The following is a 24400-nucleotide window of genomic DNA, read 5'->3' as shown; positions in this document are numbered from 1 at the left end:
AACATTATTTATAATAGTGAAAAGGTAGAAACAACCCAACTGTCCATTAACTGATGAATTGACAAATAAAATGTGTTACATCTATATAATGGAATATTAATGAATAGTAACAAGAAATGAAGCACCGATACATCCTACAACATGAATGAACCTTGGAAAATATGCCAAATGAAAGAATTCAGACACAAAAGTCCACCTATTATATCATTCTATATTTCTATTATATGCCTATTGCCTATGTTATCTCTTTTAATGTCCCTTATAGAGACCTTAATAGACTTTCTAAAGTCCCGAAAGAACCTATCACTTTACACTAGAAATAAGTATGTGACCCTGCACCAACATACAGTTTTCTTTGGATCCCAGGATAAATACAGATACAGATAATAAATATATAGATATAAATATAGATACAGATATATGGAAGGAGAGAGTAGGGTGGTCATGAGTTACTTACATTAGTAATAACAAACAGATAAGTTGCACCAAAGTCTAGTAGACCCATATTCAGTAAAAAGTCCTTATCTTCTGTTCTACAATGTACTGCAGCATATCTGGAACAGGACAATTTTAGTTAGAATAAACACCACATTTATTCTAGAAAATGCATTCCCATCTCCAGGGAAAGAGTGACCTCATCTCTCTATTCATGGTGAGTCAAGCAGCAAAGCTACCATTTCTCTTTGAAAAGAAGTCTCTAGGAGTGATTGATTTTAATGCCAGGTTTTTCTGACCCAGATCTGAGCTCTTCATTGTCTGTCAGGTAGTTTTTTTTTTAACCTTATGCCTGAATAAAGAAGGCACAAATCATCTTCTTTTGTGGGCTTCAGGCCCTCAGTCTTCTCATCCAAGCCTTATGTGTTTTTCTCATCCAAGTCTTAAGAATTAGTGAAACAGTATAAAACAGGAAACCTGAGTATACTCAAAATCAATCCCCACACCTATATGCAAAGAAAACATTTAAAAAACAATTGTTATATGTAGGGTGCCATTCCAGAAGACTCTGTTGTGCTATTTGGAACGCAACTGAATTTTATTTGTACAATGACATTGGGCCAGTGGAATAAAATGAAATTGCAAAAATGAAAAATAAAAATAAAAATAAAAAACAATTGTTGATAAAAGTAAAAGGTCCACAAGGGTAATGCTCTTACTCTCCACTTTGTACAGTTATGTAAGCAGACACACCATAGTCTTCACCAACACTGAGGAAGATATCTGTAGTCAGGGAGATGTTGACTTCTTTGTGTAATGTATTAATAAACCTAAGGGTAGAGACATTGTCACACATCAGACAAACCCTCCCAAACAGGGACACCTGTTTACCGCTATATTCCCAGTGCCTAGAACAGTTTTTGGCACACAATAGCAACCACCTAATCTTGACGGCCATAAGCATGTGCATCTCTCTATTTCATGCCTGATTCCTGCTACAGAGACCAGTGACCTCTTGGGTTCTCTATCTCTGTAACTTTCCCTGGATACCTGACATGATTTTTGCCTTATCTGGATTCAAAACCAAAGGTGTTACCTTTACTACACCATAGGGCTTCTACAGGTTTACAAAAAACTATGCTTTAAAAACACAGTAACAATAAGGGATATTCAACCACCAACCATGAAGAAAGGATTATTTGCTCACTTCTAAATTTTTCTCTGGTGATCACAGAGAGGGAAGTACTCAGTTATTTTCCTGAGAGCAAGATAAGTGGATAAAATTCAACAAAAAGGGATGTACACATTAGAGCACCGGGGGCATATACAGATACAGGGTCATCTTTTAATACCACATGGGAAAGCAAACCTGTCTCTCATTGTCCTGGAAAATGCCTCTGATACCCATGCCCTTGATATTATAGGAGAGAGAATCCCTGTACAAGACAAATAGAATGTGAGGCTACTTTATCTGAAGCCCCACAGATCAGAAGAGAGACCAAGATTCAAAACAGAGTGGCCTGGGGTCTCCTTGACATCCAAACCTCACAGTTGTCATCCCATTGGCTGTTTTGTTTCCTTCATCCTTCACCTGTAATAGAGGAAAGTAAAAATCAGTTACTGGTGACAACAAGGAACTGATAGTCAGAAATCTGATCATCAGGCATATCTTTGGTAAGATATAAATGATCCAGTCAAAAAAAGATAACAGTTTGGAACCTAGATCATTCCTCAACTTACCATCATGCTGGAAATATTTTTTCCACCTTCTCGAAGGATCAGACTGTACCAGTTCTTCTCCTCCACAGAATGTTTAGTGTAGACGGACAGATTATGATATGTTAGGTAGAAGTGGAAATCCTGGCTTTTTGTCTTTAGGTGGAGTTGGGCATAGTGTGGCATCTTCTGTGGAATGAAGAAATTGTCATGCTCAACTTCTGATGCATTGTAGACATCACAGTCTCATAGCATCCCAGGGCAGTTGAGCTCATCAGATACTTTCAACTTTGCCCTTTAACCTAGCAATTCTGTTTTTAGGAATATGCTATATTAGAGTAATTGGAGGCATGCATAAAGATTTATGAGTAAGGATGTTCATTATAGGATTATGTATAATTAAAAAAATCTTAAATACCTATAAGGATATACCTCAGTAAACTATGATATATCCATAAAATGGAATATCATGTGTCCATTAAAATCATGCTCTCGACAAAGAAGGATGATTATGATATGATTAATGTTAAGAAAAAAATCAGGGGCGCCTGGGTGGCTTGGTCGGTTAAGCGTCTGACTTCGGCTCAGGTCATGATCTCATGGTCCATGAGTTCGAGCCCCGCATCGGGCTCTGTGCTGACCGCTCAGAGCCTGGAGCCTGTTTCAGATTCTGTGTCTCTCTCTCTCTGACCCTCCCCTGTTCATGCTCTGTCTCTCTCTGTCTCAAAAATAAATAAACGTTAAAAAAAATTTTTTTAAAGAAAAAAAAAGAAAAAAATCAAAGTTCAACACAGCATGTAGAGTTTGAGTACTTTTTAAAAACGTATTTATTCATTTATACAAAAATGCTTAACTGATCATCTCTGGGTAGTGGAATTACAGGTGATTTTTATGTCTTTCTACATACTCTTCAGTTTTCAACAATAGATGTATATTATTTTTATTATTAAAAATAATACCTTAAAATAAATATTTCAGAATATTTACAGTAATATTAGTGAAAATATACAAGCCAAATCCTTCCAGAGGATGTGATATTAGGAAGCAGTTTGAAATAACAATACAAATGACAACCCACTGAGAGCTTACAATGTCCCTGACACTAAGTGCTTTACATATAATATTTATCCTTACAAAAGCTTAAGCTTATGGCATAAAAATTATTGCCATTTTACAGATGATGAAACTGAGATTTAGAGATAAAGTATCTTGTTCAGGGTCTTATAGCTATGGAATGGCAGAACCAGGAATTGGACTGGGGCCAGTTTGACTCCACAAGTGTGCACTATATTATGCTGTCACCTTGATGCATAATCTGAATGTGTTTCTTTTTTTAAAATTGTTTAGTGTTTATTTATTTTTGAGAGAGAGACAGACAGAGGTGAGCCAGGGAGGGGCAGAGAGACAGGGAGACACAGAATCCAAAGCAGGCTCCAGGCTGTCAGCACAGAGCCCGATCATGGGGATCGAACTCACCAACCAGAAGATCATAACCTGAACCAAAGTTCAGGATACTTAACCAACTGAGCCACCGAGGTGTCCCTGAATGTGTTTCTAATTAAGTCAAGTCCATATCTCACCTGAAAGGATCTGAGGGACTCTTCCAGCAGAGTATTGTTTTCATCTCCCAGTACTGTCACCTTCACCTCATCATCTGCCAGATTCAAGACTTGCAGGAAAATCTCTTGAGGACTGGGCTGCGGTGGGGTCATTCTCTTAGGGCATAGAATGCATGTCAGAATTACCAACAAATAACCCTTCAAATACAATGAGAACACATAGCTCTGTCCTATCTCTGACAGCCTAGTCCATCTAGTCAAGAGGACAGTTTTCTCCCTCTGAAGAGTATTTGGCTTAGAAAACTTTGAAGGCAGTTTGGAGGGGGAAGCACCAGCTCAGTGTAGCAAGCACTGATGCTACGTAACAAACTCCATGCTTTTTGACTCAGTTGTGGCCTCATACATCATTCCCCAATAATGGCTATTCCATCTGCCAAATATTCAAAAGCCTGTGTTCCCAAAGGGATGACTAGATACCTTGGATAGTAGTGTTTGGGAATTCCTTGACAATATACTCTGAATCACTCAGGTGGGAGGTGGGCCTCATTTTACATTGCTGTTCTACCCTTGTATCTACTCGTTTAGCACGGATAGTTATGATGCACCCTCTTTAGATCAGGTACTGTCTAGATCAGGTACTGACTGTGCTAGGTCCCAGGCAACCAGGATTGAACAAATCAGAAGAGTGAATACCATAGATATGGTCTTGCCCTCATGGAGCTTTAGATTTATTGAACTCACATTAATTTTTAACTCTACAGCTGCTGCAACTGCAAACGCCAGGCTTGCTAGGATCATACCAACAGCCATTTTCCTAAGTGATCTGCAGAGGAAAGGGAGAGACAATATATCTAAACTTTAAATCTAAACCCTCTAAGCCTACCATTAAAGACCTTTCCTGATTTGGTCCCAGCTACTCCTCACACTGAAGAGTTCTCTGTTAATGCACCACATTTTCCCACATCAACTTTTGTTTATGATGGTCTTTCTATACATTATGTCATCATAACCAAAAATAATAGTAGTGCAGCCAGATATATTGAACATTTGCTATATGCCAGGCACTATACATTTTTACCTCATTTTCTTCTTCTTTATAAGTCTTTCTTGACTGTCAGCAGGAAGGACTCTCCTTGCTCTATATTTCCCTGGCACTTTGTTTCCCTTCTTACTGCACTTAATATATATCACATTGTGTAATAATTATCCTTGCATGTGTTCTACCTCCCTTATTAAACAGTGAACTCCTTCAGGGCTGGATCTGTGCTGTTATATTTGCATGGCATTGGTGCTGAACTCAATAATATCTGCTCAATGAGTAAATGAAAAAAGACCATTTGAATACATTTGAATATGATAATGTGGTCATCAAAAAGAAATTGCTATTAAATCAGGAATTAGAGAAGGCTTGAAAACCCTCTGGTCAAATTTACAAAGAATAACACTTCTTTTCTTTTTAAGTTTTTATTTATATTCCAGTTAGTTAACATACAGTGTAATATTAGTTTCATGTCTACAATATTCAACATTTCCATACAACACCCGGTGCTCCTATTTAGAATGGGGGAAAAGCAGTAATTAGGGACAACTCTATTCCCACTCTTACTAGGTACCCACTTTGTTTCATATAGACAATAGAAGATTTAAAGGGATTAGTTGTCATGATAGGCTTTAGACTTTGAAGAGGCAACATTCAAGAATAAAGCAACAAGTTGATTTAGGATTCTATTCTCACATACTTTTGACTTTCCATGAAGCTTAGATCTACCTCTTCAACATCACACAGTTCAGTCGGCAATAATGGCTTGGACTGTCTATAATAAGAATTAGTTAGCTCTAATTCCCATCCTCCAGTATCAATAGGCATTTAGTTTAACTTAGATACATAGAAGCAGAAAAATTATAAACCAAAACAAATCGTGACTAAGTAGAAAAGTACTGACATTGAACTTTTATCAAGCTGAGCAAATATTAAGCCAGTTTAAATAACAAAGGCATAGTGAGCACTTACGAGAAGTTAATTCCACATTTGGAAACCAGCCGATAAATGACAAGGTCAAACAATGGAATGAAGATAAGAACCAGAAGGGGATTTAGTACCTGTAACATCATGGTAAAAAGGATTAATTACACATATTCTTCTACCTCAAGTGTAAGTACGTACTCTCATTTGCTTGTGTGTACTCTAACGTTTAAACATACTTTCATTGTACTAAGTATGGAATGATTCCACCTCTTTCAGTCCTTTATACCCAGGACTCTATTTGCCCTGCATAGCACCTCAGCTTCTCAATATCCCACAGAACAAATTTCACTCTGAACCTGTTTTTCTGTCCAACCAGTTGGGAATTTTCCCCTCCCAATTTCACTTATCTTTTCCTGTTCCACAGCCCAAGGGAAAATGTGAAGGAGAGAAGGAAGAATTGGGGATTATTAAACAAGGGCTTAAAAAAGAACTGGGAGTCACCCAATTGTGTTTTACTCACACAACAAAGCCTTACACTTTCTTGGACAATATTTCCAAAATACTGTCTTGACATGGAAAAAAAAAACCCTGAGCTTATACTTCTCTTGTGAGATCAAAATTCACTCTACTTGGAAGTGGGCAGGATGTGAAAGAGAAGTGTGGGGCAAAAGGAGAATATTTTCACCCCTATCCTTAATCCTCCTCAGCATACAAGGAAACAAACATCCAGTTATATTTGATAATCCTGATATTACAGGTAGAAGTATAGATAAGGAAAGCCATAAATCCCCATGAGTATAGAGAAAACTCCTACCTGCATCTGGTCAGGCTGAAGCACAAAAACACCCTGAAAAATTGTAATAAATTACACTTTGATGGTGGCTAAAGACAAGAATAGCTTGGATCAAAAATATTGCTAATTAGTAGGAGAGATACATAAGATAAAATTCACCAGGTCTTTAGTTCAGGGCCATGGTTGCACTTCTAAGGGTATTTGGGGAAACAGACTGGGAATGGCTTCAGGCAATGCTTGCTGAAGGCAGGTAGGCCTAAAGGAGAATTTTCTTTTTCGGTGTGCTATGGTTTTCTTGAGAGAGAGTAGAGTCAGTGTGTTTTTGTTAATTTCAGTAACTGCAGTTGTAGGTGATAATGTGCAGAACACAATGTTATGGTTAGGATAATGACTTCCACTAACACACAGTGTTTCCAAAGTTGTTCTCCAGGGGTCAACGAGAGAACAACCATAGTAAATTCTGGACAACCAGAGAAAGGGAAAAGGTAAAATTATAGTTTGCAGGCTCCAAATAGACTGGTTAATAAAATCTTGGTATCATTCCACCCTGCCCTCTTCACAACTGAGATGGTAGAAAAACAATATAATAATCTAAGTAGAACAACTGAGAGCCTAGATGAGACTCTGAGTTTGCTAAAGAATGGAGATTGGAAAAACAAAATGTTTACAACTTTCCCATTCCTTGTCCATGTACAAAGTACCACATTTCTAGGTCCTCTACACGAACCTGGGATGGGCTAAATGTGTAGTGGCACCAATCAAATCCGATGCTACTATGCCCCAGGAAGGCTTAGATGGGAGAAAACATTCTCTATCCCAACTCTCTATCATTTCATTTACTCTCTTCTCAGTACTTCCTTGTATACATTTAAACCTTTCCATCTTTATATTCCTGATTTCTAAAGAGAAGATTCTGTGTTTTTATTTCTAGACTAGCTTTTTAAATTTTGCCTACTCAGTACCTTCATGTTAAAGGCACCTCTCTTATGATCTTAAGTCAGTTTTCAGGCAAAAACACAAAGAAATTAATTTTTCCCTAATATGGATTGTAAAGAAAATAATAGATTTCTCTGGAAAATCTTTTCTCACCAGATTCCCATTCATCCTTGTGGCTTGCAAGGTCCATCGTGAGCCCTAGGGGTGACAGATGCTATTATGAGAAATTCCTTTCCTGTGAGAGGAAAGGGGCTGGAATAAGGAGTTGTTTTCAAAAGAACCATTCTTACCTGCTGATCCAAAAGAGCCCAGAACATGGGAAGTGGGATATATAGGAATAGTACCCTGGTCAATGCCTTCACATCCATAATGAGCTGCTTCTGCAAGAAAGGGAAAGAAGGAACAGGCTGAATTTCTAGACTTGGTTTTCTTGTTTAGAGTAGAAATGTCCCAGAACAGTAAGAGAAGAAGTCAAATGCAATAAGAGGGAATCAGTTTGGACATTAAAAATCTCCATGGAGGCATAAGATATTTCTGTACTTCCAACTTACTGGGTATTTCTCAGCTGCCCAGTCCAGCCAGTGCTGTCGCTTAGGAATGTCCCCAGAGCGGTTGTTGAAACGGTTGGAAATAGCAAACTAGGGCAGAGCATAAATATCAGAGCATAGATACCAGAGCATAGATATCAGAAGTGTGACAAAAAGAAAGCATCCCATGCCTTTTCTAATTCATTATCCCTTCCCTCAGATACACATACTTTAATTGACTTACTCCAACCCTTTGATTTCATCAGACATTGAATACAGAATATTTCAGATATAATTTTAAACTATTCCTGCATCCTATTGGCAACATATATTACATATACACATTTCAGAAGATTTTTGTCAATTTACAAAAATGGTTACATTATTTTTTTTACTTAATGGTTAAGTAGAGACACAGAGGAAGACTGATTAATCTCAGTTTGCCAAAAGGTACAGAAGTAGAACAGAGTCATTGGGAAAAATGTATACCCATGTTTGAAGGCCTATATACTCAGCATAGCATCTCTCTCCCATTGATTGAAAAAGGCAGGTAAACAATTCACTCACCCAGATACACTTGACAACTTGACTCACTATGTTTCCTTCAGGAGGTGGTTTTCTGTATATTTTGCTTCCCATTGCAAACACAACTGCAGTTGATACACAAACAAGGTTCTTAGCTTCTCATTCAGCACATTCAGTATGTCAGTACTAAGGACAGGCTGCTGAAGTGTTAGGAGTGACTGGCAAAGCTTATAAAGGGAGGGGACTGAGTTAAACTTCTTGACTTTGGAATTACACAAATTATGGAATCCCAGAGAAGAATAAAATGGTCAATTGTTAAGAGAAGTAATCTGTTGAGACTTTCTTGTGCCACAGAAATCAAAGTCATTTCTGAATTCTTTTTCCTCCATCTCTACATCTGATGTGTTATCAACTTTAATTGAGACTCTCTTCAACATATTTCCTATCTGCCCCTCTTTTGTATTACTACTGCTAGGACTCTTGTTTAGTACCTTAGAACCTCTACCCTGGATTATTAAAATGGCTACCAACTAGTTTTTCAATCCCTGGTCTCTTCCTTCTCTTATCTGATGCCAAATTAAAACCTTCTTTCTAGGACCTACCTAAAAAGCCCAAACTCCTGGCATGAAAGCTCTTCCCAAATTCATTATTATCCTAATGGCTATTATTATCACTATCCATCTATCGAAGGTTTACTATTATATGTAAAGTGTTAAGCATTTTATATACATTAACAGATTTAACCTGAAAAACATGTACTACTCTCTCCATTTTATTGCAGAAATTGAAGATAAAAGAAATTAAGCAATTTGTACAGATTACAGTTATAAAATGCCAGAAACTGTATTTTTGACCTGAGATTTGTCTGACTCAAAAATAATATATGCTGTTAACAACCATAAAGCATCTCATTCACTCATTCTTACACTAGACACTTTGCTAGATAAAAAAAGACGTGGCCCCTGTGGAGCTCACCTCAATCTACTATTTCCTACTTTATGTTTCATTATTTCCCATTAGGTACTCTACACTCTAACCACTATTCATCATTCTTACAAAAATAATTCTGTGCTATTACTGTACTTGAGCTCATTCTCTTTTCCTTACCCCATATTCTTTAACTACATCTTCACAGCTAATTATAAGTGAATTTTATTTTCTTATTTTTTTCTACATTCCAACTAACCAGCAATTAGATGATATTATTTTTATAATTATGAAATACTAAGTATTATTTTTTTCAAGCTTATTAACTAAATTCAGCAGGAAGACTCTATCTTGGTACTGTCCCAGATGTATTTCCCTCCTTAATGGATTTCCCAGCTCCAGCAAGATGTCCCTCTAGAAGTTCTTCTACCAAAGGTGTCTTTGTCAGTGACCAGCAGCACTTTATAGTATCTTTATGACCAGAATGCCTGAGTCCCCTTACTTTTCCTTAACTTAACTTTCTAAATTCTCTTACTCTCAGTCAGATTGCCTTTATCACTTTTTCTTCATTCATTCTCTGTTTCCCCAAAGCTTGTCCAAATAGCACGCTTTACTTACCACAGGCTTCTTATTGTTGACAGAAAAAATGGCTAAGAGAAAGGATGCTAATCCTGGGAGACAAGTGGGCAGCAAAAGAGGTATCTAGACAAGAGGAAGATTTTGGAGGGGAAATAGACCACTCCTAAAACTAAGAATGATCCTAGGGGCGCCTGGGTGGCTCAGTCGGTTGGGCGTCCGACTTCAGCTCAGGACACGATCTAGCGGTCCCTGAGTTCGAGCCCCGCGTCAGGCTCTGGGCTGATGGCTCAGAGCCTGGAGCCTGCTTCTGATTCTGTGTCTCCCTCTCTCTCTGACCCTCCCCCGTTCATGCTCTGTCTCTCTCTGTCTCAAAAAATAAATAAACGTTAAAAAAAAATTAAAAAAAAAAAAAAAAGAATGATCCTAGAAAGAGGCTAGAAATATCAATAGTAGAGTGGACAGTGGACTGATAAAAGGAAGGCCAGGTAATTATCTGGGTAAGATCACACTTAAATTTCAAAGCCACTTAACTGAAGAAGAGGAGTAGGAACCTTAAGTTTCTCTACTAATTCTTTCTTGCAGTAGATGATGTTGCCTCCTACTTCATAAAGAAAACACAAGCCTTCAAATAGGAATTGTCTCAACTTCCTGACACAAAATCTATTAATTCCTATATCTACAGCTATCCTCTTCTCCCTCCAGTTAGTTGAAGGTGATGTTCCTCCTCTGTACAAAGGTAATTCTGCCATGTGTGCTTTCATACTGATTACACTGTCTTTTTCTCACATCTTCAACTTCTTTCTCTACTGGAATCTTCCTAATGATATTCAAGCATGCCCAACATACCCTCTTGACTCCATGTCCCATTCAGCTATACATACCATTTTCCCTTTCTTACCTCTTATTCACTTCTCATTCTACTCTAATCTGTCTTGAATCCACCAATCTATCATAACTGATATCACCAAATTAGTGACCTTCTTGTTGCTATATTCAATGGGGATTTTTCTCCCTTATCTCACTTTCCCACTTAGTAACATTTGTTACTCTAAACAATTCCCTTCTTGAAATCCTCTTAGAATCCAAGATAGAACCCCTACCATTTTAGCCATTCCTTCTTAGTCTCATTTGTGAGCTTTTTCTTTTTGCCTATCTTGTAATACTGGCATTCCTCGGGGCTCTAACATAGCCCTCTTTTACTTTAGTTTTACTATCTCTTAGTTATTTAATCTATTTTTATAGCTTAATTGCTCTTCATACACTACTAGCTCCAGATCTTTATCTACAGCCCAAACATTTCTTCTGAGCTTTAAACCTGTATTTCCAGATAGCTCTTTGATAACCCCAATTATATTTTCAAAGACATCTAAAATGTAATGTATCCCAAACTAAATTCATTAGTGTAATGATCCCACTATCTACCTAATTGCTCAAGTCAGAACCCTAATATTCATTGATTTATCTTCTCCATCACTTCACATTTCTAATCATATCAAGTTTTGCCAATTTTACCAGGGCTGAGACTAGTCTGAGCTGAGTGAGACACTCACCTTGAGCACAAAATTTTAAATAATGCCAAGAATTCAGTAATCAAGATAAATAATATCCTTACTTCACCCTTAACCCATTCTTTCTCCACATTATGGTCAGAGACACCACTGAGAAGTAAAAATCTAACAATCATTCCTCTGTTCAGAATCTTTTTGTAGCTCCCTAATGTTTTGATAAAGTTCTAATTCCTTAAGACTTAAAAGGCCGTTCGTTATCTGGCTTTTGTCACTTTTTTCTCTTTATCTTTCTCATTTATACCTGGGGCAATCTGGAATTCCTCTAAGGCCTTCAGATATGTCACAATTATCTCTCATTTCCTTGTCTTACAGATATCATGTCTTCTTTGATTAACTCCTGCTAATCTTTTAGGCCTCATCTTAGATACCATTTGTTTAGGCAAACATTTTCTGAGCTTCAGAGTTTTAGTCAGACATCCCTCCTTCGTGTTCCTACAAATTTCTCTGTACTTCCCCCACTGTGACACTGATCATACTGTATTATAAATTCCTGTTTACTATGTATGTTTCCCTTTTCCTGCTGGACTATATAAGTTTTTTGAAAGCATAAACTCTGTGGCTCTTTAATTCATCAATGTAACCCCAATTGCTACACAGGATTTGACACATAAAAGGTTCATTAAATAAATGTTTGTTGAATCAGTGAATGAAAAGAATAGATGAATAAATTTATAGTGAAAAGCCAGAGAATTATTTATTCGTACCCAGAAAACTGAAGCAGCTAATAACGACAACTAACACTTGTTTAACATTTCATAGTTTATAAAACATTTAACTTATAGTATCTCTTTTTATCTTTATAATTATTCTGATGTGTTAATATTATTATTGTGCCATGATCCAGAGAAGAAGACATAGTACTAAGTGGAAAACCAGGATGATATTTGGGAAAATGTTTGGTTTCAAAGGGAGAAGGAAGCAGGGAATGTATTATCACAGCTCTCCTGGAATAACACAGAAGTTTCCTTGAAATTGGAATTAGAATCTGAGTATTACTATTAACCACCCCCTGGTAGAAAATAATCAGGACTGAACATTGACTCTTTGGGTTCTTTCTTCCTCTATTGAGTTCTTTATGTGTTGCGCTGGATATCTTCCAGGGGGGTGTCACCCAAAGGCTCAGAGTGAGAACAGGTTTCCAGGTCAGTGATTAGGAACAATCACGTCCAAGTTTCCCCTTAGACTGCATAAACTAAGCGACACACACATCCTCTTTCCTCTTCCATTATTGGGTTGTCAGTGGTAAGGAGAATGCCACTTGATCTAACTTGCATCAGTTTCCACCTACTCATCCAACTCCCCTCATTCCCTTTGATCAAGAGAAAACTCCTTGGGAGCATTGAAGAGCAGGACAGAAATAGCAAAACCTAGAAGCTACTTTAAAAGAATTAAAAATATCTTCCAATAACCAGATAAATAACTATCAGATGAAATAAGCTAGATTGAGAGAAAGGATTAATTATCTTCCTCACTTCCTTACATATTGTAGTATAGAACGGTGGATCTCAGCCTTCACTACTCTTTAGAATCACCTAGATATTAAAAAAACTATAGATACCTAGCCTCCATCCTGCAGAGATATTGACTTAATTGCTCCAATATAAGGCACAGGGATTAGTCTTTTTAAAATCTCCCCAGAAAACTTTTTAGTTATATAACCTTGGGCATGTTTCTCCCTTCTTTCCTTTGTGTCTTCTTTCTTTCTTTCTTTCTTTCTTTCTTTCTTTCTCTTTCTTTCTCTTTCTTTCTTTCTTTCTTTCTTTCTTTCTTTCTTTCTTTCTTTCTTCTTTTTTCTTTATTTCTTTTTCTTTTCATTCTTTCTTTTTTTTCTTTCTTTCTTTCTTTCTTTCTTTCTTTCTTTCTTTCTTTCTTTCTTTCTTTCTTTCTTTCTTTCTTTCTCTTTCTTCCTTCCTTCCTTTCTTTCTTTCTTCCTTGGTTTCTGACTTCATTCTATTAATTTATCTCCAATGTCTAGAGAAAATCCCTACAATACACTTACCTAATAGGGTTAGTGTGAGGACTGAATAAAATAGTGCTTAGATGATGCTTTTCATGTAGCAGGCATCAGTGATTATTAATTTCCTCTGTCCCAGTGTACTTACCAAGAGCTATCACCATTAGTAATCCTGGAACTCCAAAAGCCAATGCATAGCAGTCTTCCCCAAAACACTGCACATCTCCTAGGCCAGAAGAAAGTAACCTTGAATCTTGAATCTTTGGTGTTCTATTCTGCAAGCTCAAGTTTGTGAGGTCATAGACATAGCCATCCTCTTTCTTCCCATCACCTCATCCATAATCTTTCTTTTGGGCCAGACAAATCAAGATTAAAAGAAATTCTCAGATTTTTAAGCCCTTGTAAAAGTAGAGGATGAAGAGCAGGAAGTCTTGAAAAGATTTTTGACTGGTCAGAGAAAACCTTACACAGGGCCCCTTAGAAAAGATCCTAACCTCTAAGCATGGGTGTGATAAATGTAGAAATCAAGCTCCCTGCATTGATGGAGAGGTAGAAGACTGAGAAATACCTAGTCCGTTCCTCTGCCTGAAAAACAAAAAAACAAAAAATAAGTGTGATGTGCCTCCTAGCTCATCTACCCTACATTCAGACTAAGCTGGAGGTACATGCACAGAAACAGATTCAGATATTGCCTCCATGATATCTGAAAAACATATTAGATATTTTAACACGTAACCCATACAAACATTTACCCATCTTTCAAACCTAGTACAAGCATCTTTAACACTCTTATACCCCTCCTGGGAAAAAATGATCATCCTATAATACTGTGCCATTTGTGTCCTATATATGTCCTAATATTAATTTCTTTCCATTAAATGTCTGTTTCATTCAGTAGGCTGAGAGTTCCTTTAGCACAGAAATCATAGCTTGCTCATTTTTGTGTTCCCTACTACCTAGCATAGTCCCTGACACATATTACAGACTCAACACATTTTTATAGACTGAATTAATTAAGTGAATGATTGAGTTAAATAGATTCTATGGAATGTGTGGTATAGGAATAGTACTAGAACATAGGACAGTGGGTTAAATTGTTGATCAAGCAGGGTAGTTCACCTAGTACTTATGGGAATTCTGCCAGAGAGTATAAAAGGAAGTGGGCTTAGAAGTGGGCTTCTAAGTGGGCTTAGAAGTGGTTGGTGGAAACTTGGAAGTAGGTTTGTCTTATTATTGAAATATCTTTGTAGAGCAGTTACTGAATGAAACAACTTTAAAATATAGGGTTTTTGTTTGTTTGTTTGTTTGTTTGTTTTTGTTGTTGTTGTTGTTTTTATTCATTATGCTTCATTCTGGTACCACAGATCTTTTCCTGACATGGTAGCACAATCTGTCCTTCCCTATTTTCTGTTTACAGTGTTTGCTTCCTCTTCTGGCCCCCTTTTAAATCTATTCCACTCACCTATTTGTACAGTTCATTGTGCCTAGAATCCCAAAGGTTGCCAAAGGTCGGTATTTCTCCAAAGTCAGCAAGCAATTATGATCTATGGTACCCCGGACAGATAGGGAATATAAAATAATAACTCAAGTGGTCCGAAGGGGAGGAGATACACAAGAAGCAGGACACAGAGAAAGAACAGAGAGACAAAAACCAGAAACATGAGAAATTGCTATAGATGAGGGAATAATACATGAAGACAGACAAAAAAGAAAAGTGAGAACAAAAGAGAGAAAGCCAAAAATGTTGCCTATTTAAAAATAGACTACTTTCCCTGCCTAATTATCAAGCTTCCTCGTTTAGACCCATTTGCAGCTTATTCATACCTGTTCCCCGCCCTCCCCCCCCCCCCCCCCCCCCATTAATAGTGGAAAGTAGGAAAAGAGGACATGATCATTCAGACAAGTTCATCTATAGAATCTCATTCTATTTTATTCTGAACGATCATTTCCCCCTTTCATAGGATTTCAGCCAGATGTGCTTAAATCATCTCTACACTGCTTATTATCTCCCATTCTCGAAGTACCTACCAAGGTTCTTCTCAAATACTTCAAGTGAGAGTAAACTCACTGCTTCAAACTCTTTTGGAATTTTTCCTTCCATCAAGCAAAAAACTTCCTATAGCTTTCACCCACTAGTTCTGGTTTAATTACTATCAATATTTATAGACAGTTATAATATTCTCTTTAATTCTTACCTTATGTAGGTTGAATATCTCCAATTCTTTCAACCTTTCTTCATAAGATGTGTCTTAGTCCATTCACTACCCTGGTTACTTTCCTTTGAACATGTTTCAGTGTTTCTATTAATGACCAGTACCCAGCACCTAATAGAACTCCTGTGGAGTACCCAGCACCTAATAGACCTGTGGATTACTTCAGTCTTGGCAAATAGCTACCTGCTAGGTACCTTTTTAATGCCTGCTCTACATTCTTGAAAACACTGAAATAACAGGTCTCTTACATGTTTTTCTTCAAACTGGTCTCCACCAAAAGCTGCCACGCAGGGCTTGATACCTCCTGTCCCCAAAGCTATTAGACTCAGGCCAACCAATGATAAGACTCTGAAATGGAGAGGTAAGGATATAACCATATTGATATGAAGCACAACTGCAGAAATTGGATGTACAAGAGCAAAGATTCCTTTCACATTTCTTCACATTACTGCAGGCACTTTCCATCTGCCTTCATTCCTCGGAGAGACCTAGACACACTTAAAATATTTATGACCTTTGAGCCTCTGCCAGAAAGTATGCATTGCAGGGGGGCATTTTGTCCCTGAGAGTTCCATTTACCCTTTGTGTGCAATAGATAGAAGCAGATACTGAAGGAATTCCACAGTTAAAGCACTGTTTTCAATCTTGTCTTAATTTAAGGAATATACCAACAGAAGGGCCTTATAAACACCTATCCCATATACGCTTCCTAAACACAAAATAAAATGTTAAAATTCTTTATGATTAATAGGAGAAGTGTCACTTTTTGTTGGGACACTGAGAAGGAGGTATTTAATATTTATTAAATTTTAAAATTCTTAATTCATTAGATAAATACATGTGTAGGCAGATTATAAACATGAATACATGTGATCTACTTCTTGAACAACTGTAACCCTCCTCTTTACTGACTGAATCAACTGACATCAGTATGTATCAAATGCCTCTGGCCTAATAAACATCAATGGTTTAAATAAAGAGGGATAGAGCAATTGGAATATATGGAACTTAAATGAAAATAATCCAAGCTTTGGATAGGATTTCTGCAATGCACACTATAAAGAAATATTATGCACATTTTTAGTCCTAGCAAAGTACAGATGTATGGGTGGGTGAATAGGTGGGGAAACATGAGGGGCATCAAGTTTTAATAATTGTCTCTAAGAGGGGTGCCTGGGTGGCTCAGTCAGTTAAGCGTCCAACTTCAGCTCAGGTCATGATCTCACAGTTCGTGAATATGAGCCCGCGACAGGCTCTGTGCTGACAGCTCAGAGCCTGGAGCCATATTCAGATTCTGTGTCTCCCTCTCTCTGCCCCTCCCCTGCTCATGCTCTGTCTCTCTCTGTCTCAAAAATAAACAAAAACATTTAAAAAATTAAAAAAATAATTGTCTTTAAGAATATGATGAGTTTTAATGAAAAGGAAACTAGCTAGGCATTCTACAAGTCTCCAAATGTTTAATAAAAACAAATGAGGACAGCTAAAGTAGGCAAGAGTTCAACTGATCACAAAATAATTTTTTTTTCTCAACCACTTTGGTAATAAAACAATAGGTTGGAAAATAAAGGGACATCTCTGGTAAGAAAATAGAAAATAACCTGTAATGAATGTGTGAGACATTGACCTGTCTAATGAAAGAAAAGTTGTTCAGTTTATTCCATGATTTTACTCACGTGTGTACCATTTGTCCCCCCAGTATTGGTAAGGCACCCAAGGACTTGACCACATGGCCAAGCACATACACCAAGGAGAGATAGATGATTGTCCTGTTGAGAGAGTTAAATCAGTCAGTCTACAAACAGAATCGAGAGAGTTGAGTAATACAGACTCAGAATTCATACTGTTCTCAGTGCCAGAATAAATGGAATGGAAGGAGGAAGGGGAGGAGGAGGAAAGAATTACCTGAGAAATGTACATAGATATAGGAGTGGTAAATGAAGTAAACAGACCAGAAAAAAGAGAGAGCAACTCTTTACCCAGTAGTGTTAGAGGTAATGGACATTCCCTTCAAGCTTTTTTCTCATATATGACCTGTCCTTTTCCCCACTCACTCTACACTGGTTGGATCCACTGGTTGGATTTGCATCCACTGGTTGGATTTGCAGCAAATGATGTTTTAAACTATGAGAACCAGGACAATAGGTTACTTTGACCAGAGGTGTTGTTATCAAGGAATGTCTTTGGCACTAGAAATAATAGGAATCAAGAAAAAAACTGCAGGTAAATAGGAAAAAAGAATGAGTAGCATAAAGAACTTTCTCTAAACCCAACCAATGGGATGGATAGAAAGGCTCTCAGGTTCAGCCTGATTACTCGAACACTTGGGTTAATTGTAATCCCTACCACAGTTACCTCATGTTCAAGTTATCAAGGGTAAGAAAGGAGTCAGGGACTATGAAGAGACTGCCCAGTGATAAAGGTCATGCAGTTGGTAGGGACTTCTTGTGTTGTTTTTCCAAGAAATCTGAAATGCAAATAGGAAGTGGAACAGCGAAGAATTCCAGGAAGAACATATGTAGAGATTTACACACTAAAATATAGCACATTACTACCTTTATGATATATTCCTTATGTGCATTACCATGCCAGCATTCTCTTTAAATATAAGTAGAATGTTAGTACTAGAAAGAACCTTGGAGATTATATAGTTTACACCTGTGATTTTAAAGTGTTATATGCTAATGTGGAATATAAAGAATGAAATGAAAGTATCAGACAGAGGCTGGATATGCCATCAATCTCAGGTTGTGGATTTTTTATTCTAAATGCCTACTCTCTTTCAGTTGGCTCTCCAGGGAAGGAACCTTAGAGGGTTTATAATGGCAAGTAGGGTATAAGAAGTTGGGTGACTAATCCAGGGCATTAATTGCATATGGCAATTAATATCAAAGGAAGGGGACAGGCTTTCCCAAAAGGCATGTAGCATCTTCTAGAGAAGAGTTTTCTTTGTTGGAATAAAAAGAATAAATAGAAGGGGAATGAAAAAGGACTGAAAAAAAGACCAGTTACCACGAAGCCAAAAGAGATGATCTCTGCTAGATCATCAGAGAGAAAAAAAACAAAAGAAGTGTAAGCTGGAATAATAGAGTCTGAGTAGGGAGATCAGAGCAATATCAGATTGTTGGACTAAATGGATAAAGGAAGTATAAGTGGTTTAGAAAGAAAATAAGCAACATTTTAGGTGAAAGGCTCAGGAAATTAGTCTAGGATATGAAGAATATAAGAGGAAGCTAATGGTAGGAAACTTTAACAGAGAGAGAAAGAAGTCAAGATAGAGTTGGACATTCTGCATTTGAAAGGGGGTCATTGAAATCCTAACCACAGGAAACAAAAGTTTTCTGGATAGACTTGACCAATCTTTCATTTGCAAATGAGGAAGGTGAAATCCTGAGACGTCAAAGAACCTTCCTAGAGTGACATTCTAATTAATTAGTATTAGGGTTAGGTATAGAACTTCTACTTTCTAACTTACAGCCCAGTGTTCCTTCAGTTTTAATATAGACAAGTTAATGTGGAAAAGGAAAGGAAAGAGAGAGAGGTTTTAAGTTTTATTTCATGACCAGAGCCATTTTTAATGAGAGTTTAGGAACTGAGAAGGAGTATGCGCAGTGATGGCAGAGAAAGAAACCTAGCATGAAGAGGGGCAGCTCTGATGAGACAAAAAATATAGGAGAGGGAAAAAACATGCTATATACCTATTCAGAGAAAGAGAAAGGAGATGGTAGTAAACACATTCATTAAGAGAGTGGCTGTAAGTCCAAACCAATAGGCATGGGGACACAGAGCATAAAAACCACACTAGAGACTATGACTAAAAATGTTTGGCTCTCTTAAAAGCAACTTGACATAAAAAAAAAAAAAAGCATTCTAGCATGTGGTTAGCCCTCTCAGTAGATGTTTATAGAAATCATGAAAAGCCATATCCATGCTTCAATTTTAAAGGAAGTAATTTTTAAAATAAATAAAAGTACTAGGGCATTCATGGGAGTCTTTTATTCTATAACTGAATAAAGGTCATGACTTATACTTTTTATTCTGCATATAGTACCAATCTCCTATCTGGATGGACTTGGTAACCAATATTACATAAGTAGCAAACATAATCCACCATCTTTCTCTCAAGTCAAGAAACTGTATTCACTACTGTGTTCTGGTTGTAGTTATATATTAAATGCTAAGTAAATACTTTAGAACAATGAATATATATAAGCCAAGTGAGATATAAACCAATGTTTACTAGACAGGATTCCTTGGAATACTAGGTCCACAAAACATCCTGAAAAAATATTCCATGGTGAAATAAGTTTGGGAATTACTACATACCATAACACAGCATAACATAATCACTACATAACATAACATAACAATTTCTTGGAAATTGTACAGTGTGTATTAGCATGTTAAAGGCTATAAGAAGTCATGCAGTAAAGAAATCTTTTTAACTTTGTTCAGCCTAGCATTTTCCAAACTTATTTGACCATGAGAGCTTTATCTTCCTATATGACACTCATTGTATCCTATCAACCAATTTCAACAAAATGCTCTTCCAGAAATACTAATTAAGACAAATCCATAGATGACAAAGCCATAGAAAATAAGTTGGGAATGGATAGCCAAGATCCATTCATTTCTAGCCTATGAGGATAATGTTGTAGGGGAAACTATAACATCCCATAAATGTCTTGGTGCTATTTTCAGAGACTTAAAAGGCGCAGAACTGAATAGACCATCAGTGTAATTCATGAAAATATTATATTCTTAAGAAACAAACCACAGAAAGAGTTTAGAGAAAAGAAACAGTAAAACAGCTAAAAAGGGGGACTCATAAGAATATACTAAAGGAGTTGGGATGATTCGCTCTGGAGAAGAGATGGAAAGTATATGAAGTAACTACACTGAGGTCTCTAAAATTATAAATTTTCTGGTGGGTAGCAATCTTTATCATCCCTGAGATTATAACAAGAATTGGTTTTAAACTATAGAATGGGAGATTAAAATTAGATTTAAGGAAAATAAAAATAAAACAATTCCTGATTGAAAAGGATGCAAAAAAAATGGAAGAAAACTGATAATGAAGAGAGATAGCCTTTCTGTGTTGTCAATCTTAAAGAGATACATATTTGTCATGGATGACACAAGTATATTTTTGCTTGGAAGCAAGCAGCAAGAAGTGGTAAAATCTCTGCACAATTAATCTGCAATGTGGGGATGTGACCGCCCATCTTCCTTACTTGAATTTTCCCAGCCATGAGTCAGCAATGGCTGCTCCCAGGATGGGAGTGAAATAACAGAGGCTGCTGAAGGCATGGTATATAGATGTGGAGGTGTCTTCATTCCAGTGCAGGAAATACAGGAAATACAGGGTCAGCACAGCTATGTGAAAAGGGATAAAGAAAACAAGACAGATACATTAAAATGATTTATGGAGAAGTATATTTCAGCTCTGGTCTTTGAAGGTGATCTTGACCTTCAACACTACTATCAGTGAAGTGACTGAGGAGTGACCGTCAGGCAGTAGAAGCAGGGACCATGGACATTGTGGGAGTGAATGAGGCTATGCTTAGTGTACAAATGTGGTATTTCTCCCTTAAGTCCATGTACATACATAGCATTTAAGCCAATCCCAAAGATGCTTCCAATGTCACGGCCTTCTCCTTCTCAACAATAGACCTGAGAAACAGGTCTGTTCATAGACCTGAGAAACATGTATGAAAATAGAAGGAAGTTTTCACACTTATATTCTTACAGACTGTTTTCTGGTATCTGTAAGGCCTTTCTGTTCTTGGCTTGTCACTAGGTGAAATCCCATGCAGTATTCATTGGCAATGTTTGCCAGAGGAAAAGATCAATATGGATAAAGGTAGAAAGTGTGGATAAGGGAAATAAGTACATAAAGAAGACCACGTGTTTCCCAACATGGGGTGAGGGTGAGTGGAGAAGAGAAAGAATTTGGGACACAAAAATTACCTTTCATGCCATAATAGGAAAAGCGCTCACAGAATTCATTCACCACAATGAAGGCAATGCTCAGTGGATAGTTGGAGCCACAAATTTTCTATGAAATAAAAAGGCAGTGGTTCAAGCATGAGCTTTTTCCCCTCTATTTAATCACTAGATTGCTCTATGACAGACAAATTCATTTACTTGAAATCACCATGATAGGTAACGTGAAGCAAAGGCCCCTACTCTTCATGAAACAGCTATTATCACACTAAAAAGTACTTGCATTGCTGACTTAGGAGTAATAGAAGCTATTTTGAATATTGCTTTGTTCCTCATTCATTTAACATGGAACTGCTCAGACATTCCTTGACCCTACATACCAGGACCTCCCATCTACCTGCAAGCAACTGAAAAGCCTGGGGCTCTGAGTAGGAGAATAATCATACTTATTTCTAAGGGCAGAACAAAGAATTAGCCTATAGAGAATTTGACATCCAAGCAGTTACATTTAAATGGGTACTTTTCTTAAAGTTTATTTATTTATTTTGAGAGAGAGAGCACGAGTCGGGGAGGAGCAGAGAGGAGAGAGAGAGAATCCTAAGCAGACTCCGTGCTGCCAGTGGTATTTCTCCCAACATGGGGCTTGAACTCATGAAACTGAGATCATGACCTGAGCTGAAACCAAGAATTGAATGCTTAACCAACTGAGCCATCCAGGTGCCCCCGAAGCAGTTACTTTTAGAGGTCAATAACCTCCTTAGTTCTACTGTTTGAACTAACCTCTCTTGTTCCCACCTTCCCTGTTCATGATACCGGGAGGATCCTGGCAATATGATGGCTTACCATTCTGAGCCTGGTGGAACCAGGCTGGTTCCACCAGGCTCAGAGTCCAGCTAGATTCCTAAAAGTAAGCTGATTGATCACCTTGAACTTAGAGAGTTCTTAAATCTTATAACATTAAATGTCCACTCTTCCTATGAAAGTCATTCTATAACATTTTCTTGTTAATCCTATTGGACATTAAAAGGACTATATGCTGTATCAGTCAGTATATAAGGAATGTCATGTTTAATTTCAAATCCGTACCCATTATGATTGCCCAACTTACATGAGGTGGGGAGGGAGATATCTGTACTTTGGACAGTCAAATCTCATCATGAAATTTATATTGCCTCTTATTTCATAAGAAATAACACGCATCTTTGTAAGCAGCCTTAAATTTTCTGGGACCAGAAGAGATATAACTAAATAAATAGATGAAGTAATAAATTAATGTTTTCATTTTTTTACCTATATAGATGGATATAAACAACCCTCCTAAATATTAATATATATTAATATATTAACTTGCTAAAAAGCTTCTTACTTTCCCATCTCACAGTTTGAGAATTATACAACCTAGAGTTTAGTTAATACACTTTACTAGCTATGTAATACCGTCACTGGCTGTGTTAACATATTAACTCTGGACACACTACTATACCTGTTTTTATGTTTACTTTCATTATTCCAAAGAAATAGGAATACTACCACCTCTTGGCACATAGTGAGAACTCAGTAAATATTGGCTATTATTACTATATCCTCTCCACTTACAGGATTTTGATATGAAGGTTGAATGAGATAACGAATTTGGAAGTGTTTCACAAGTATATAATGCAAACATTATTACTTCTTTGTTTCTCCATCCTGTTTCCCACTGTAAACTGGCACACATAATAACAGACACTGCATCTATTCTAAAACTTTCCTTGGTGTCCAGCATAAGACTCTGAATCCAGGGGGAACGAAGGGCTGAGTTTTTATACTGGTAAAGAAAGAACAATTACACACAGTTCTCCAGGCAAGAATGCTTGCCAAGTTTCCCTGGATATTCAAATTGCTTCTTTTTTCACCCCAGAGAAACTCAGAATATACAATGAGATACAGCAAAGTCTTGTATCCCAGCTGAAGAAATCTCACTACCTCTTCCTACTGCTTCTTCTCCTAAGTAAAGAAAACTTCTGGTTAGATTTGCTTTTCAGGTTAATTCTAATTCCAAGTGAGAATAGTTTTTGATACTCTAATACAGCTCAGCCTGACACTCCAGAGGCCAAGAAGAACCAAAAGAGCAAGTCTGTTCCTGTCAGAAGCAGAATTAAATCTGGGGACTCACCGGAGGTGGCTTCTTTGGGAGGCTGAGGGGTTGAGGTGGTACCTCTTCAGTGGAGACAGGTGAAAACAGAGTTTCCTTGGACTCATTTTTCTGGAAGGGATTCATAGCTGGCTCCTTAGTCTCTCTCTCCTCAAGCATTTGGCTTCGGTAGGAAGTTGGGACAGCTGCCAGCCTACTGTGAAAACGGGCACTGGGAGTGGACTAGGTTTAACCCTGTGGGTGTCAGCTTCAGCAGCTGCCTGACCAAAAGCAAAGCATACAGCTATGGGAAAAGAAAGGGTTGGGTCTCAGAGGCTAGTTCAAAATAATGATTAAATAAAAGAGCTTGAGGAAGTAAGAAGAACACATCACAAGATGGGGTAAGACAATGCTGGAGAATTGCAAAAGAGTGCAAAATAGCTAAGAATACCATGCCTCAAGTATAGATTGATTTCAGGATCACAATAGCTGCCATTTATTGAACATCTATTATGGCCAACAATAATATATATGTATTACATATGTATTATATATATAATATCTATCTATCTATCTATCTATCTATCTATCTATCTATCTATCTATCTATATTTTAATTCTTAGTACAATCCCCATTTTATAGGAA

General features: G+C 37.3%; 1 protein-coding gene across 3 annotated transcripts in view; it reads right to left on the bottom strand.

Moving 5' to 3' along the window:
• The window catches only part of SLC15A2 (solute carrier family 15 member 2), a 67655-nt gene extending 43681 nt beyond the window's left edge, over positions 1 to 23974 (bottom strand). For 2 of the 3 annotated variants that reach the window (XM_019839835.3, XM_019839834.3), the window contains exons 1-19: positions 23797 to 23974; positions 21666 to 21753; positions 20930 to 21071; positions 17372 to 17464; positions 15947 to 16046; positions 13980 to 14070; positions 13634 to 13711; positions 8500 to 8582; positions 7957 to 8043; positions 7696 to 7785; positions 7559 to 7603; positions 6491 to 6523; positions 5722 to 5810; positions 4452 to 4533; positions 3732 to 3866; positions 2176 to 2340; positions 1980 to 2026; positions 1155 to 1265; positions 458 to 554 (exon numbers count right to left, since the gene is read on the bottom strand). In XM_019839835.3, coding sequence (XP_019695394.2) covers positions 458 to 554; positions 1155 to 1265; positions 1980 to 2026; positions 2176 to 2340; positions 3732 to 3866; positions 4452 to 4533; positions 5722 to 5810; positions 6491 to 6523; positions 7559 to 7603; positions 7696 to 7785; positions 7957 to 8043; positions 8500 to 8582; positions 13634 to 13711; positions 13980 to 14070; positions 15947 to 16046; positions 17372 to 17464; positions 20930 to 21071; positions 21666 to 21753; positions 23797 to 23934 — 1794 coding nt within the window. In that variant the 5' untranslated portion in view covers positions 23935 to 23974. The remainder of the gene's footprint in view (positions 1 to 457; positions 555 to 1154; positions 1266 to 1979; positions 2027 to 2175; positions 2341 to 3731; positions 3867 to 4451; positions 4534 to 5721; positions 5811 to 6490; positions 6524 to 7558; positions 7604 to 7695; positions 7786 to 7956; positions 8044 to 8499; positions 8583 to 13633; positions 13712 to 13979; positions 14071 to 15946; positions 16047 to 17371; positions 17465 to 20929; positions 21072 to 21665; positions 21754 to 23796) is intronic. The other variant, XM_003991691.6, reaches the window with a different exon arrangement.
• Positions 23975 to 24400: the final 426 nt, after the last annotated feature.

This window comes from Felis catus, chromosome C2, assembly GCF_018350175.1.
Source record: "Felis catus isolate Fca126 chromosome C2, F.catus_Fca126_mat1.0, whole genome shotgun sequence".
In the NCBI taxonomy this organism is placed as follows: domain Eukaryota; kingdom Metazoa; phylum Chordata; class Mammalia; order Carnivora; family Felidae; genus Felis; species Felis catus.
This window is presented reverse-complemented; position numbering and strand designations above follow the sequence as displayed.